Source organism: Podarcis melisellensis (genome assembly GCF_964234715.1).
Source record: "Podarcis melisellensis genome assembly, chromosome: 13".
Lineage (NCBI taxonomy): Eukaryota > Metazoa > Chordata > Lepidosauria > Squamata > Lacertidae > Podarcis > Podarcis melisellensis.
In genome coordinates this window covers 30,514,408-30,531,583 of record NC_138545.1, presented here as the reverse complement: position 1 = coordinate 30,531,583, position 17,176 = coordinate 30,514,408, and the positions used below count along the sequence as shown (strand labels likewise).

Here is a 17,176-nt window from a genome sequence, read left to right as displayed (position 1 = left end):
TTGGGTCAACAGTTTATCCTTTGGCTCACAACCATCTCCGGAAAGAGACTTTAGGCTGATAGGCTATAACTTGAGCTGTACTACTGGATCAATCCTGAACCATCTCTCTCCTCAAATGTTAGCGTCTATTGTTTTATTGCTGCTCATAACACGAAAGTCAATAAAAAAAATTAAAATCATTTATCTAGTCCAGCCTTCCATGACCTTGTTTCCTCCAGATAGCTCCACCTTCCACATCCCTGACCATTGGCCACACTGACTGGGGCTGCTGGGAAATGGATTCTGATAACACTTCAAAGGCTCCTCACCCCTGATGTCTATCAGTAAAGCAGACTCCCTTGGGAGGTGGTGGACTCTCCTTCCTTGGAGGTTTTTAAGCAGAGACCAAATGGCCATCTGTCATGGATGCTTTAACTGAGATTCCAGCATTGCAGGGGGTTGGACTAGATGACCCTCGGGGTCCCTTCCAACTATGATTCCACACGCAAAAAAGGCCCGTGGCTTTGTACTTATGCAAAAACGTTCCAGAAATATCCACTTCATTCGAATAAGAAAAGAGGGCCTTTCTTGTCAGAAGGCTTTTTACCGCCTGGCTAAAACGACAGAAGAAACTGAGAGGGACAGTCTTTTGAGGCAGGCTTCTGTTTTCCTTTCACAGGGGACCCCTTGTTGCAGCAGGCATTGAATCTGGGACACTTTGGAGATACTCAGATCACCTTTCACAGGGACCTGATTGTTATCTGAGCTACATCTATGCAAGAGCCTTTCGGCAACCACATCACTCTCGATTTCACCTCCAGCAACTTTGCCGGGTGACTGGCAGCTACAAGTTCTCCCCACCCACCCCCCACCCAAACTGCTCTTACAAAGAATCGTGTGTGTGTGTTTATGTACAGGTGTGTGTGTGCGGACAGGTGTGTGTGCTCAAGGGTTTAGCTGCAGCTTAAGTAAACTATCATCTAGGTTTTACCAATGCCTTTCCCCCAAGCCAAAAGCCACCTACCGTGAATCACACCTTTTGTTGGCATGGGGGGGGGGGAGGGCGACACAGCAAGGTAAGACAAAGGGGGAAAGGGGAGGGGAGAGGAGGAAAATGCAGTTTCTTTGCAAACACTTGGGAAAGAAACACAGCCCACTTTGTGCTGACTGACCAATGAGTGTTTAGGGCTGGTCCGTTCCAGAGGACTCACATATCAGCTTTGTTGGGTGGACAACCCTCTCCCCCCCACACCCCAACCCATAAAAGGAGGCAGGTAGAGAAGCGTTGCTCACATTTCTGCCTCCAGAACACACACTGTGTTAACTTGCTTACCAAGAGCTGCTTTCAGAAATCCCCTCTCAATGGCCAGTTACAGCTTCAGGCAGTCCGTCTCTGGCGGGGGCTATGGCGGGTCTTCCTTCAGAGCTCCAAGCATCCATGGTGGATCTGGCGGCCAGGGCATTTCCATGTCTTCCGCTAGGTTCGTCTCCTCTGGGGCTGGAGGAGGCCTAGGGCTTGGCTATGGCGGAGGAGCTGGGGCTTGCTATGGTGGTGGCCTTGGTGGGGGCTACGGTGGGGGCTTTGGTGGGGGCTTTGGGGGAGGTATTGGAGGTGGCTTTGGTGGCAGCAACGATGGCCTCCTGTCCGGAAACGAGAAGGTCACTATGCAAAATCTGAACGACCGCCTGGCCAACTACCTGGACAAGGTGCGTGCTCTGGAGGAAGCTAACACAGAGCTGGAGGTGAAGATCCGAGAGTGGCACCAGAAGCAGTCTCCCACCAGCCCATCCAGGGACTACAGCCACTATTACAAGACCATCGAAGACCTCAGAGACAAGGTAGGACTTCACATTTGTAAGCCGCACGGTGGGAGGGGACGTGGAGTGCTCAACACGCACCAAGGGCCTAGCTGTGAAAACGGCAGAGGTGGAGAACTACACCCACCCACACAAATAGCTGAGTTGGGTAGGTCTGGGTAGGAAGTCCCGACCTCTTGGCACTTCCATCTGTAAAGTGGGTGCAATAGCAACCGAGCTTGGATGACTGTGCATGTTTGGTAAGAGCTTGCACAATGAAAAGGTTGCATTCAGATGCTTGCACTTCAGTTTTGCCCTACTGAGGATGAGCACCACAGTAGCCTTCCTTACTAGGTGAACAGCACAGAGCTGGTGCAGTATCTTCACAACTGGGTGAATGAGACAAGAATCAAAGCCAGGCATTAAATACTGCAGCTGCACCTGTCTCAACCAGGAAGTGATACAGTGGATTAATTCCACATGCTGTTCATTAGCAATGATTTCCATTTAGCCCCCTTTCCTCTGTGGAGAATACATGTGCTGGTTGCCCCTGCAGTGGTTAGCCCTGCAAAGGTCTTTTCTTTTCTTTTTGCCACAAAGCCCTTATTGGATAGATGTGGCTGCAAGATGTTGCATTTGCAAACAGCTTTGTTCTGTGCATTGCTGCGAATTCAGTCATTTTACCCATTCTGGTGTATTCATAGCACCAGAATGCAATGCAATCCATCTCTTTATCTGTCTGATTGCAATGGAAACTGTTTGAATACAGCCAGTTTCCTTATCTGTTTTGTTTCCTGGCTCCAAGACTGCAGCAAACAATGCCTGGCTTCAGTTATTAATGCCCTCTGGCAATATCAGAGTTTGGTCACGCTGGGCTACCTTTTCTAGGACTGCAGCTTCGTGAAACTGTTGCTGGCACTGCCCTCAGTTCAGCAGTATTCTGATCCTCAATAGCTCTCAATGGAACTTGGCTGAGCAACCACCAAATATCAAATTCTAGAAGCCAATGTTCACAATCAATCTTAGAACTGAATGGGAATTTATTTTCAGTGTTTGCAAGAGTGGACCAGGGACACTATATGTGATGCATGTAATAAAGCAAGATTTAGACTGCAACCCTGTACACACTTACTAGGGAGCAAGCCTTACTGAATGGGATTTACATCTGAAGAAACATGCATAGACTTGCCCTGTTAGTTGCTTAGTCCGAATATATATTTGGAAGTGTGGCAATTGCCTAGATTTATGCTCCTAAGACTCTGTCTCTCCTTCATTCCCATATGAGGTTGGACATTATCCCTTCCCATGTCATAAGGTCAGGAATGGAGACTGAGAGGTATTTTCACCCCATCCAGAGTCTCTCTCACATGGAATGATAATGTGTTGGGTAAGCCAGAACCAGTTATGGATACATACCATCAGCTGCAATTCTTGTGGTACAGCATGGCTTTTCTAGCAGTCGTGGTGGGTGGAAAACTCATGGTCCTCCAAGTGTTTTGGTCACCTGTGACCATCAGCCATGCTGGCTTGAAATGATGGGAGTTGTAGTCCAACAATATCAGGACTAGCAGCAAATGCAGGCTTCCTCAAACTCGGCCCTCCAGATGTTTTTGGCCTACAATTCCCATGATCCCTAGCTAGCAGGACCAGTGGTCAGGGATGGTGGGAATTGTAGTCTCAAAACATCTGGAGGGCCGAGTTTGAGGAAGCTTGAGTAAATGCTTTTTTACCACATCCATCTCGCACATGACCTATGAGAGATAAATACTTTTCTAGTTCTGAACCTCTCTTGCAACTGGAAAGTTCTTCCTTTGTCTCCGTGAAGTTTAAATCCTGTGCTCTCCCTGGTGGATGGGGTGAAAGAGTTTCCTCCCCACTCCTGCTTCTGATTCTTTCACTCATCCCTTCATGCATCACCATCCTGACTTACCAAGAGGTTTCACACAGACCTGAACTGGTTCCTCAGCAGAGGCCTCTTGGTTCTGAAGTCAACCTTGTTACCGCAGGACTGCTGTGGCTTTGTTCGAGAACCTGTGGTTGAACCTACTGTTATTTCGAAAAGGGGGGGAAACAGACAAGAAAACTGTGGATGTTGGCTAAGCTATGTGCACCGTAATCTTCTCTCTTTATGTACAAGACAAGGTTTATTTTGCTCTAGCAGAGTCATCGGCACACAATGGGAGTTTGTTTATGAATGAAGCACACACGCCCTCAAGGCACACACGGAGAAGCACAAAAGCAAACAGTTATTGTAAGGAAATCTGCACCAGCCTTGAGAGTTCATGACCATCGCCTCCCAAGGAGGCTTGTCACTTTTCATTTTTACCCTTCAGGTTCCTGAGCAGGGCCTGAAATAAACTAGAGCCAGCAAGGAACTTAGCACGTCAGCTATACAGCTGGGTCAAAGCCAGCAGGCTATGGGCAGAGCTTAGGGTAGATTCTGGTGGAATATGGGTGAGGGATGAGTAAGGATGTCTGTCCATTGACAGTTTACAGATGTCACTGTGAATTATTCAGCCTATGAGCTGGGGATCTGTCACAACATAATCTAAGGATGGAAAACAATGCTGGACCAGTCACAGATCTGGTGGAGCTGGTATTATTCTAAAAGAGGGATGAGGAACCTATGGTCCTCCAGATGTTGTTGACTACAGCTCCCAGCATCCCTGACCACAGGCCCTGCTGGCTGGGATGGATGGATCTGATCACATCTGGAAGGCCACAGGAGACACATGCCTGTTCCAAGTGGTCATGTAGGCTGAGTCACGTCTTTACGTTATGGAAAAATCAGTATAACATGATGCTATGGACCTGGGTGAACAAGTGAATCCAGGGCTGACCTAAGACATTTTTTTGCCTGGTGCAAAAGGGAAGATGGTACCTGCCACATTCCACTTGCAATAGTCAACCAGATTGGTGGTTTTGTATCGTGCTTGGATGCTGGCAACAGGACAGCATCTTGCACTGCCCCAGGAGTCAACAGGCTGTCTTCAGGGAGCAGGCCAATGTGCCCCACAGTGGAAGCTGGTTCATATAGGCAAATGGGGAGCTGCCCCTCCAACCTCAGTCTGCCCTCAACTAGCTCCCACTTGCCTGCCTTCTTACAACAATCAGGGAGTGGCTCTGTCTGTCATTGGCTCTGGCTGCACCTACTGTTGATCTCCCAGCCTTCTGCAATACAAGCCCCAATGGGTGCCAGCCAGGCACATAAAGCTCAGTTCATTCCCTGTTCCTCAGCATTAGGCCTCTGACATAGCTGCATCACTTTGTCTCATGGTAGGGCCGGCCCTGAATGTTCCAGCTTTTTTCAGGATGTAATAACAGACTCACCAGCCCTACTGAAGAGGCTTCTCATGAGGCTGGAGGAATATCGCCTGGCTAATGTTTTATTGATTATTGATTTTAATATGCTGTAAACCGCTTTGAGATTTTTATTAAAAATATAAAGCAGTATAGAAATTTAATAAAAATAAAAATAAAACAAGCAATGATGATGCACATTCAGAAGACCATTTACCCTCCACAATGTGCTGAAGAAGAACAAGAAGAGTTTGGATTTGATATTCCGCTTTATCACTACCCGAAGGAGTCTCAAAGTGGCTAACATTCTCCTTTCCCTTCCTCCCCCACAACAAACACTCTGTGAGGTGAGTGGGGCTGAGAGACTTCAAAGAAGTGTGACTGGCCCAAGGTCACCCAGCATCTGCATGTGGAGGAGCGGAGACGCGAACCCGGTTCCCCAGATTACGAGACTACCGCTCTTAACCGCTACACCACACTGGCTGAGCCACACCTTTCACACATCATTGCAAGCATATCAATCAATGTGTGTCAATGGCCGCCAAACATTTTTTTTTTTTAAAAAAGAGAAAACTTACAATACATATGAAAACAAATAACCCAATATGGGTCGCCTCTTCTCTTGCAGATCCTTGAAGCGACAATTGACAACAACAAGGTTATCCTGCAGATTGATAATGCCAGGCTGGCGGCTGATGACTTCAAAACCAAGTGAGACAACTTTTCATAGGCAGAGAAATAGAAATGGGTTAACTGTAGATCAATGACCTTAGTATTAGGGCATAGCCATGCTGCTCAGAGCTATGGTGAAATACTGAGCAATTATGCCAGAGTATGTGGGGGACGCTGTAGTCTAAACCACTGAGCCTCTGGGCTTGCCGATCAAAAGGTCGGCAGTTCAAATCCCCGCAATGGGGTGACCTGCCATTGCTCGGTCCTAGCTCCTGCCAACCCAGCAGTTTGAAAGCACACCAGTGCAAGTAGATAAATAGGTACTGCTGCAGCGGGAAGGTAAACGGTATTTCCGAGCACTGCTCTGGTATCAGTGTTCTGTTGCACCCGAAGCAGCTTAGTCATGTTGGCCACATGACCCAGAAAAACTGTCTGTGGACAAACGCTGGCTCCCTTGGCCTGTAAAGCAAGATGAGCACCGCAACCCCAGAGTCGTTCGCGACTGGACTTAACTGTCAGGGGTCCCTTTACCTTTATGTGGGGGAAGACTAGTTTTCTTGGCACTCTACATTTCACAGTGATTAGATTAAGCCAGCTCAGACAATGTTAGCAATTGATCGTCATTTGCTGGCATTGATTTGTTTTAAAAGGTTTGAGTCTGAGCAAGCCCTGCGCATGAGTGTTGAGGCTGACATCAATGGGCTGCGCAGAGTCCTGGATGAGCTGACCTTGGCTAGAACTGATCTGGAGATGCAGATTGAAAATCTGAAGGAGGAACTGGCTTACCTTAAGAAGAACCACGAGGAGGTAAAGAAAGGCAGCATTCAGCATTTTGAAGCATGGTAGCATAATAATAATGTAACAAAATGACAATTTGTTTTTTATTATTAGTTTATTGTTGCTGTTTCTGTTTCTGTTTCTAATAATAAGTATATACCACACTTCTAAAAGTTCCCAGGGCAGTAAGAGTTTCCAATAAAGTAGAGTATTAGAAGACCACCACTGAAACCATAAAGCCACCATTGCCATAGTCACCATATATAACCCACAGCAGCACAGAACATCAACATCCAGCGATGGGCAAACCCATCTCATTAATCATCAAAGGCCAAGTGGAACAGATCCATCTTCATTAGGTGATGAAAAGGCACTAGCGGGCAGACATATCTGCAATGGACGGAGTTCCAAAAACATCAACATCCAGCGATGGGCAAACCCATCTCATTAATCATCAAAGGCCAAGTGGAACAGATCCATCTTCATTAGGTGATGAAAAGGCACTAGCGGGCAGACATATCTGCAATGGACGGAGTTCCAAAATCAGGGAGCCATAACTGAGAAGGCCCTGCTGCAGAAGCAGTTTCAGATTGCCAGATGTTAGGAGGATAAGAAGGATGACTCTGAAATAGAGAGGGATGGGGAGGTTGTAGTCTTCCAGATGCAGCGGGCTCACAGTACCATGGTCTATTCCTCATTACTGAGGTCTCAGATTTAATGTATGGTGAGACATCATGCACAGAGGACCACATATAAGGCGGAGAAGAATTCTTGGCTTTCTACCAACCTCTTTCACCCTCTGCCACCCCCCAAAACCAGCCTCCACCAGATGCCAAAGCACACACACACCCTTCCATGGTGGTGGAGGGGACAGCAGCAGAACTGCATGGCGAGACGAGAAGACGTAGGCATGGTCTCTCCTTCTCTCTGGCCCTTGACACACTGCAGGACAGCCTGCTGGGGAATGAGGGGTGGGTGGGCATAGGAAACCCCTCATCTTCAAGCATGCCTGTGGTGCTGCTCCCATTTCGACGTCTTCAAGGGAAAGAGGAGTGTGACTGAGGAGCAGGAAGATGCAACTTTCGGTTCCAGGGAAGGAAAGTGGATAAAGGATAGTCTTCAACACTAGTCCTACTCAGAGTAGACCCAATGAAGGCACTAACTTGGGGTCATTAACTTAAATGGGTCTACTCTGAGTTGGACTTATTTGAACACGACCCATAGTTTTTCCTGATACCCCCTTGACAGTCCCCCCAACAATCTGAGACTAACTCAGAAGATTGTGGACTCTCCTTCATGGGAGATGTTTAAACAGAGGTTGGGTGGCTATTGGTCAGGGATGATTTAGCTGTGATTCCTGCACTGCATGGGGCTAGAGTAGTTGACCCTCGGGGCCACTTCCAGCTGTACAGTTCTATGATTTTATGACACACTCTCTCTGTTTTTCCAGACAACCTCAGATAATCCCTGTGTTAGCCCAAAGGGAATGTGGGATAGCATGCCTAACCCTAGATAAAAGGATAGCTGTTAGGCATTGTTGCTCTGCTGACACACCTGCAATTAATGCCTATGTCTTGGTCTCTTTTTACAGGAAATGAGTTCTATGTCTGGGCAAGTGGGAGGCCAAGTGAGCGTTGAAGTTGACTCTGCTCCTGGCATTGACCTCACCAAGGCTCTGACTGATATGAGAGACCAGTACGAGAAGCTGGCTGAGAAGAACAGGAGGGACGCTGAGGCTTGGTTCACCACCAAGGTGAGATGGAAAAGCCTGGGAGAGAAGGAAAGAAAGGGAAGGTCTTTAAAAAACAAACCAAGAGAAACAATTTCGTGGAAGAAAACTGGGCTGCTGTGAACTCGCCTTGCCCATAAAATTGTACTGCTGAATACAGTGCAATAAAATGTAAATGTAGAGCTCCTCTTGATTTGTGGGGAAAAAATTGCAGGTGTATTCTGCAACACGTCATAGTGCATTAATGTTGGATGTATACTGGATCATCTTTCCGCCTTACTGGTTGTTCTGCAATGCTTCCCCAACGCTACGGCATTAGTGCCATCTGGAGGGGCGCTCTTCAGTTATAGTGTTACAAAACCAGGAGACACTCCCTCCACTGCAGGACATTTGTGCTATGAAAAGTTGCAGGATTTCAGCAGGAAGCAATGGGGACATTCACCCCAAAACGTTTGCAGGTGCAAAGAGTATTAAAAGTGGGGTGACATAGAATTGTCCCCATACCGCTGCAAGCACAAATCACCATGAATGGACAATAGAAAGGATATCAGAAGGGCCCGTAATAAAACGAATGCGGTGTAAATAAATTCAATGCGAATGTTGACATACTCTTCTTTATTTCTCCCCTTAAACAAACAAACAGACTGAAGAACTGAATCGAGAAGTTGCGGTCAACACTGAGCAACTTCAGAGCAGCAAGACTGAGATCACAGACTTGAGGAGGACCCTCCAAGGCCTGGAGATTGAGCTCCAGTCTCAGCTCAGCATGGTACGTGGAGTGGTGATGGGTTATTTCTACTGCTTGGGTACTGAAATAAGTAGTCACGGGTTGTGTTTGCCTTTTGTAGGGTGTGTGAGAAAGAGTCAACCTCCACCACAGTAGGCCGTAGGCCTCTGAATACCAGTTGATGGGAATCACAGGTGGGCAGTTGTGCTCATGTCCTCCTTGCTGGTTTCCCACAGGCATCAGGTTGTCTACTGCAATGACAGGATGCTGGACTAGGTGGGCCATTGGCCTGGTCCTGAAGGCCCTTCTTACGCTTTAGAGACATAGAAACTCTAGAACCATTCTCAGACTACAATTGCCATCATCCCTGACCACTGATCTTGCTAGCTAGGGATGATGGGAGTTGTAGTCCAAAAACAGCTGGAAACCCAAGTTTGGGAAACCCTGCTCTAGAACACAATGAATATGCACACTCACTTTCACACAAGCACACATTCCCCCTATTATCTGAGAAGGGAAAAGTTGAAAACACTGGGATAAAATTACTTACCCACTTCCTAATTGTCTCTCTACAAATACGGGCTTCTTTCCCCCCCTGAAACTGTGGGCTGCTGCTAATCTCAGAGCAAGACAACTGTTGTGCAGTGCAAATGATAGTGTTAATTTACATTTGTAGCCCGCCATATTTTGAAGTCCTCATGGCAGGCAGCAGTTAGTTGAAATGCAGCAATAAATACTTAGCATATGTTAAAACACCACACCAGGTGAGTTCTGGCCAACTAATGCCAGCATAGCTGTGTAAACACTGTGCAGTGCTTCTGAAAGGTGTTCTGACAAGGGCATTGGCAAATCCCAGGGTTTCAGTATTGACTTCCAAACAAATATTTCCATTTAGCTGCAGACGCCTGTTCTCTGAACTGCAGCCCAGTTTCCCATTATGCTTACAACACGTCTTTAAAATTCACACCCATATCTTGGTGACAGTCTCTGGCACACCCACACACACTTTCTCACCGACACCACTTCTCTTCTCAGAAAGCTGCCCTGGAAGGCACCTTGGCCGATACGGAGGCTCGCTATGGGGCTCAGCTGTGCCAGATCCAGGGGGTGATCGGCAACATCGAAGCGCAACTGGTTGAGGTCCGATCGGACATGGAGCGTCAGAACAGCGACTATAAGACCCTGATGGACATCAAGTCCCGGCTGGAGCAAGAGATTGCGACCTACCGCCAGCTCTTGGATGGCCAAGATCTCCAGTAGGTCACTTGACAGGTCTCTTATGACCTAGTGCTCAAAGAGAGCAGATGTCTCTGGTTGCCAGATTCTGAGTATTAACCCAGCCTTTAATAACCCACAACAGTTACTAGCCTGCCACTCAATCAGCCAATAAATACTAGGCTACTGGGGGTTTGTATTGACTGGGAAAGAGCTCCACTCCTCTGTGCTGGGGATCCCACGTGGTTTCCATGATGAGCACAGGGGAAGGATAGAATCTGGTTTAATCACTCACCTGCATGGAATTCTTGGTCACCTATGGTGACCAGGCTCATGCATTAAATACAAGATTGCATTAAACGGGAGATCAATATTTCTTCACATTTTCCCTGTGACACCTAGGTGGCCATTATTGGGAGGAAAAATGATGGAGCAATGTAGGCTGCGGAGCTAATCTCACGCTTCTGTTCCTATAAACCTTTCAAGCTCGAGGCTGGCTTCCCATGTTGTAAAACCAAAAAACTGGTTTTGTGTCAAACAAAGCTCTAGACATGGAGATTAATCCATATGGGGTGGAATCTGGTGGCACTGGTTCCATCTGCACTATGCATTTAGTATCATAACAACTTTAATTGTCATGGTTTCCCTGACCCATAGTGTACTTGATGCTTAAGTAAGGAATTAATCTTGTATACCCCACGTCCAACCTAACACTCCATTCCACCCATTGCTTCACATTGCCCCTACCATTTGTTCTTTGGTATGCAGTTTTCCAGCAGCTGCATACCTGTTCTTCGGGTCAAAGTAGGAAGAATGCTCAATCACGCAAATGTTTCCCACAAAGCTTTGTTACTCTGGTTCTTCTACTCAGAGCAACTGCAGGAAGTTATGGTCTGGACCAAAAGTTCATACAGCCCTGGGGATGGCAGGAGGAGCCACTTTGCTGGCTGTGTTTTTTACATTGCAAAATTCTGCCCTCTAAGATACTGTTCAAGTGCAATACCAAAAGTAAAACAAAAAACAAGAGGTGACAGTATTGTCCCCCTCCACCTGTCAAAGAGGAGGTGAGCAGCTCAGAGGAGGTGATCAGAGGGAAAGAGATAGGCAACCACGCAGCCACTAGCTAAAGTTGCAAATTCTTCTTAACTTAGAATAACAACCCCAGGTTGGAAGGTGGGCTGTTTCACAAAGTACATTTGGTCTGACATTGATAGTTAATGCTTCCCCTTCTTCTTTTTCTCCACAGTTTCTCCGGAAGTGTTTCGGGGACTAATGGTGAGGCTTCCTTCTTCATGGCGGGTTGAGGGAGTGTTTAGTACAAGCCATAGAATAATGCGGCCACTTTGCTGAAGCTAAGCAGGTCCAAGCAAGCCCACATAAACCATGTTGAATTTCATGGTGACAGAAAGGCAGGCTATGAATTGGCCCACTGACATCTTGGGCATGGTGCCCCTTGTCCACTCATCTTCTCTACATGTGCCATGCGGAAATCTAGAATATGTGGGCTTTTAAAAATATATTTTTTTGAGTTTTTTTCAAATTTTACAAGCATCAAATAAGAGAAAACAAAGCAAAGCAAAGCACATATCCCTTTGACTTCCCTCTCGCCTTTTGTAGATACTTGTGTATTAATGAATCCCCTTGCATCTCCTTTATAATTCAAATTTTTGTTAATCCTTTATTGTTCCTTATTTCAATTTTTTTTAGCTACAAGTTTCACATCAGTCCTTAGATTATGTGGGCTTTTCATTGGTTTGGCTGCTAAATCCAAAAGAGAATGGCCTTTACCACAGTTTCACCCAAATTATTCTCGTTTCCATTCTGCCTATAGCTCCACTGTCTCCTCCCTCAGCCTCACCCCTCACCAAGCAACCCCTGACTTCTTCTTCATTGCCTGGCTTCTCTGCAATGCAGGCATGGAGGCCCAGCATGGCCCTTGCTTTTCTCCTTTGGTCTGAAACAGTTTACCTGCCTCAGCTGTAATTCAGATAATAAATTCACTTAATAAGTCCTTCAAAAGATGATTCTCAGCCTTGTGTGCCCAGATGGTTTTGGACTACAACTCCCATCATCCCCAGATATCTTAGCCAGTAGTCAGGAATTATGGATATTGTAGTTCAGTAGGTTAGAGAACGCTGCTTTGAACAGAGGCTGTGTTGCTGACATGCACTGAAATATTAAATACTCAGTTGGGATAAGACCAAGAATACCAAGGAGATAAGGAAGTGATATTCCAGGTGGACTGGTGTTTGGGATCATGCCCTAGCTGCTTCCTTATCCATCCACCAACCTTCTTGGGCAGCAAGGGGGGGGGGGATTGTTCACAGGAAGTAGCAGGAAAACATGGAGTAGCCCTAGCCCTATTAAGGCACAGTACCATCCCTCAGAGCCACAAGTGGTGTGATGGAGTCAGTTACAGTTCCATTGCCATGGCAACCCCTTCTACAGGAGGTCCAGGAAGTCTCACAAGGTAGCAAACTCTTGTGAGATCATGTTGGCTGCAAGTGGGAGGCCAAGTCTGAGGCAGTTCAGGGTCCTCTTTAAGGAGGCAAATGAAACTCCATTTCTGAGGATAATCTTGCAGGGCCAAGGCTGGAGTCAGAGCAGAGACTGTGACTGAGCCTCCCTTCCATGGTTGGTGTAGACTTGGAGTGCTACAGCTGGATTCAAAATGTGTAACTTGGGTCCATTAACTCTTTCCCCCACCTTGTCTTGCTACAGGCAAAGCAGATGATAAGAAGTGAAGAGCACTCTCCTTTCCAGAAACAGGATGGGCAGCTGCCATTTGTGGCAGATGAAAATCATCGTTTCAAAATCACTTAGCAGCGAACTTCATGAGCACCCATTCTGGATGACTGAGGGCTACACAATGGCTAGATTCTCTGACTTAGCTCTTCCTGCATTTAACCTTTCTGTATGGTGTTTCTTCTGCCTAATAAAGTTCCTTTTGGGCTTCTGCAAACTGAAACCGATTCTCATTGCTAAGAGAGAAATTGACTGCCTGTTAATCACTGCAAGTTCTGATGAGTATATGACAAAGGGTTGTATTGAATATAGCATTAAGGTGAACGTTCCGTCAGTATAACAATTTCAGCATTTACAACTAAACATTCTCCTCTCTCATCTCCCTGTGCCCTGCCAAGTTTATTCTGGGTTTCTCCTAACCCTTCAGAGCAGATCTGGGCGTGGTACAGGGCATGAGAGTGGGGGGAAATCCTATAGTGCTAGTGCAAGAATTCAGACGAATAGTTGAATATATTTTATCAAAGCTGGTGAGCAGGTAATTTCCCTCACCAAAATCTAACCCCTTTTCCTGCCACATGGACATAATTTGATGCTGCAAACAAAAGATATCACAATTTATTGATCTGGAATAATCCTCCACCACTCCAATTCAATTATCACAATCATCAAATACATTAGAATCCCCATGTAGCACATAAACACACTCTGGAAAGCTTAAATCCCCTTTTTAATGCTTTCATGGCCGGCCCAACCATTAGAAGGAGCAAGACAGCTGCCTCAGGTGGCAGGTGCCAGTGGATGGCAGCAGGTGCCCTCTTCAACTATTACCCCCAATCCCCTAAACTAGCCTGGCTTTGCACAATCTAAGCTAGCCTGCTAGACTTCAGGCACAGGAGGATGTTGTCAAAATTGAGTACACTTCCATTTAGATTCTGTACATGGAATGGGGATACTCTCTGGTTCTTTGCCTCAGGCAACAAAATTACTTGCATTGGCCCTGAACTCTCTTCAACCACCTTCACTGTAGAATCATAGGAGGAATGCAGATTATGAATAACCAGCTGGTAACCATGGTGTATATGTAACTGCTTGGAAGGTGACTGGTCTCATTTGTAGAGGCAGCTTTTACTAGATGTCCATAATCCATCTCTTCTGAAATCTGGGGAGTCAGGGCTGCGGTAGAATCATCTTCATCAACTGACATGACAATAAACATGCCTGGCTTCCCAAGTGGTTACATGCATGTTGTGTTTTCACCCAAACTACATGTTATATGCAGCTGCGTGATTCTTCTTCCACAACGGGGATTCTCCCCACTCCTTCTTGCTTCAAGAAAAGGAAGCTACAGGGATGTAGAATCTCCTGTGAAGGACTAGCTTGACTTTTCCTTCCTGCCATTTGTCCCTCAAAGTGGCCCACTTCCTTTCTAGCTCGTGCCTGTGCAGGTAGCAACCATTTTGTGCGGGACTTCTGTTCCTAGCTCCCAAACATGTCGGCAGAATGTGCATAAGCCTGCCCCATTACCCCTCCCCATTGCACCCCACCACCATTACATCCCATAATGCCTTATTCTGCCCTGTTCTGCCACCATTCTGCCCTCTTCCAGGTCCAAAAGAACCCACATGTTGGTGGTCACACATCAGTTGAACACATGCAAAATGGCCACCACTTGTATATGTGAGTGTGAGATACAGATTTACTCTGCAGGAAGAAAAACAGTGTGGGGACCAGAGGTGGAGCAAGATGGGTGCGGTGGGTGTGGCCCGCCCTGGGTGTTATCCCTGAGGGGGGTGACATTGCCACCCCACCCCCTGGGACGCTCACCACGCCCCCTGGGATGCTAGCTCTGCCCCCTGGGACACTAGCCCTGCCCCTGTGGGCAGTTAGCCCTGCCTCTGGTGGAGACTTTTTAAAAAATGCAAAGAACTGGTTGTGAAAGAGTAAAGCAGCTTCTCCCTCTTCACCCACTGGTCCTGCATTCAAGAGTCTTCATTCCAATAACTTGGATGGTTTCAAAAGAGTTGGGACGTCTTGTGCATGCAATGTTTCATGCAACGTCACACACCTTCAATCGGCCTCACAAGCTGGCGCCTCTGTTGTTTCTGTGAACACAAAAAGGAGGGTTATGCGACCGTGGGCCTGTGCCCAAGCCTGGCATTTCTTGTTCTCCTCTCAAATGGTCATATCTGCTTTCCTGAGCAATTAATTACCGCTGGGTTGGGACTGTTGGAAGTGACTTGCTGTTCCAGCAGTTGGACTGGAGCGTTCTTCTGATACACCCTACAGGCAAAGGAATGTTAACACTTATTAACTGCTGGAACCCAACGGTCCATGTGATTTGGGCTGGGCTTTGTTTAGGGAGCATCCCTGACATGCGCAGTGTACAGACTGCAGCCCCTTTGCAGCCGCAGCGCTGGGAAGCTGCCTTCTTCTAACTTGGGTCCCCAGATGTTGTTGGACTACAATGGCCTTGATTCTTGACCACTGGCTGAACTGACTGGGGATCATGGGGACTGTAGTACAGCGACATCGGGGGACTCAGGGTTGGAGCACAGGGTGTGTGGGAGATTGGGACGTGATCTTACATGAAGGCTTTAGAATGAAACAATGAATATGCAAGATGCATGCTATATTTTCCAAGACTTTCCCTCTCACTTTTGAACAAGATTCAGCCAAAATATTAAATCCTGTCTCCACAGACAGGAATAGGATCTTCCATTGGGATTTGAGAATTTCCAGCCTCCCCTGACTTCAGCACATTTAGAGACTAAGGACCTTCAGGATAGCCATGATTCACATGCAGCCGTGAGGTTTCCTATTGGCCGTCCTTGAACTCCGCAGCTGAGTTTAGTGAAGAATACATCAGTCCATTTTGGTTTCTCTACGTTTCTAATTTTTCTAACCAAGTTCAGTTCTCCAAATTTCCATGTCACTTTGCGATTTTGTTTATAGTTTTCTTGAAAAAGTGCCTGCATTTTAGTGCAAATTTCTCCTAATAGGCATGGCTTTGAATGCAATTTTACTTGATTCATACATTTTTGCAAGCCATTTCCCCTAATATAATGCATCTTGTATGTTACTTTCAAAAATGCATGGAGTTCATTCAATGCAGTTTTATTCAGAATAGACCCACTGAAATGAATGAACTTGACTAAGTTAGGTCCAATAATTTGAACAGGTCTGTTCTGAGTAAAAGGTAATTTAATGCTATCCATGCATTTTGTGCACACGGTATATACATTTTTGGACACACTACTTGGCTGGAGAATTGCTTTTCAGAATTCAGAGAAGTGCAAATGTTGAAAGAATGACTGCCTTTTGGTTTACTTGCTGAATTAGGCAGATTCACCTTCAAATGTGAACTGAATCATATCACTGCCCCGACAATCGCTAGCTAAGTTATTTTCTCTTAATTGAAAACAAGCCTCTTCAAATCCCAATGTGAAATTCGTTGTAATGCACAAGCGCTAGCTGTATATGTTGTAATGCAGCTATGATAATAGAGTGTGTCAGAAAGTTTAGCAAGCACAGACAATTCCCATTGGGGCCTGGCATAGAACCGCTGGTTGAATTCACAAAGCCTATTCTGCGAGTTTTAATCCTCCCTCGTACCAAGTGGGGAATCTTCAAGGGAAGCAGCTAGATGCTTTGGAAGGCAAAGAAATAATGGTTCACTGTTCCATATCTTGACATTTGTGGGGGAACCTTTCTGTGAGGAACTGAAATCTCTGTGCGTATGAAGCAATCAGGTGTCTGGTTCTCACAGTCTGAGAACTCAATATAAATTATCACAAATCGCAATATTTGCTAGGATCAAAAGATTAGGCACCGACTTCCTGACGACTTTGCTCCACAGGCAGTAACTAAGGCTGTGAACTTACCTGTGCATCTATTAATGATGAACCGTTGCTCCTTGTTTTTCACTAATTGTGGCATCCGTGCTATAAAATGAGCCAACGTCTAAGTATTTCCAGCCCCATAATAGCTTAATTCACTGGAAGTAGGCATGGAGATCTCCCAGAGTGATTCAACAGTCAATCCCTCTTCCCATGGAACTCTGGGAATTGTATCTGAGAGAGGAATAGGGGTCTCTCAGCACCCTTAACAAACTACAGCTGCCATAATTCTTTGGGGGGGGGGGAAGCAATGACTGCATAAAAGTGGTATGATCCTGCTTTGAATGTATAGTACAAATGGAGCCTTAGCCCAGTGTTTCCCAACCTTGGGCCTCCAGA

At 46.3% G+C, this 17,176-nt stretch overlaps 1 protein-coding gene across 1 annotated transcript in view; it reads left to right on the top strand.

Annotated features, from left to right (window-relative positions):
- Positions 1–1,311: 1,311 nt before the first annotated feature.
- Positions 1,312–17,176, top strand: part of LOC309356145 (uncharacterized protein) — a 34,187-nt gene continuing 18,322 nt past the window's right edge. Inside the window, exons 1-7 of the mRNA XM_081887325.1 lie at positions 1,312–1,818; positions 5,705–5,787; positions 6,399–6,555; positions 8,117–8,278; positions 8,898–9,023; positions 10,017–10,237; positions 11,443–11,471. Coding sequence (XP_081743451.1) covers positions 1,342–1,818; positions 5,705–5,787; positions 6,399–6,555; positions 8,117–8,278; positions 8,898–9,023; positions 10,017–10,237; positions 11,443–11,471 — 1,255 coding nt within the window. The 5' untranslated portion in view covers positions 1,312–1,341. The remainder of the gene's footprint in view (positions 1,819–5,704; positions 5,788–6,398; positions 6,556–8,116; positions 8,279–8,897; positions 9,024–10,016; positions 10,238–11,442; positions 11,472–17,176) is intronic.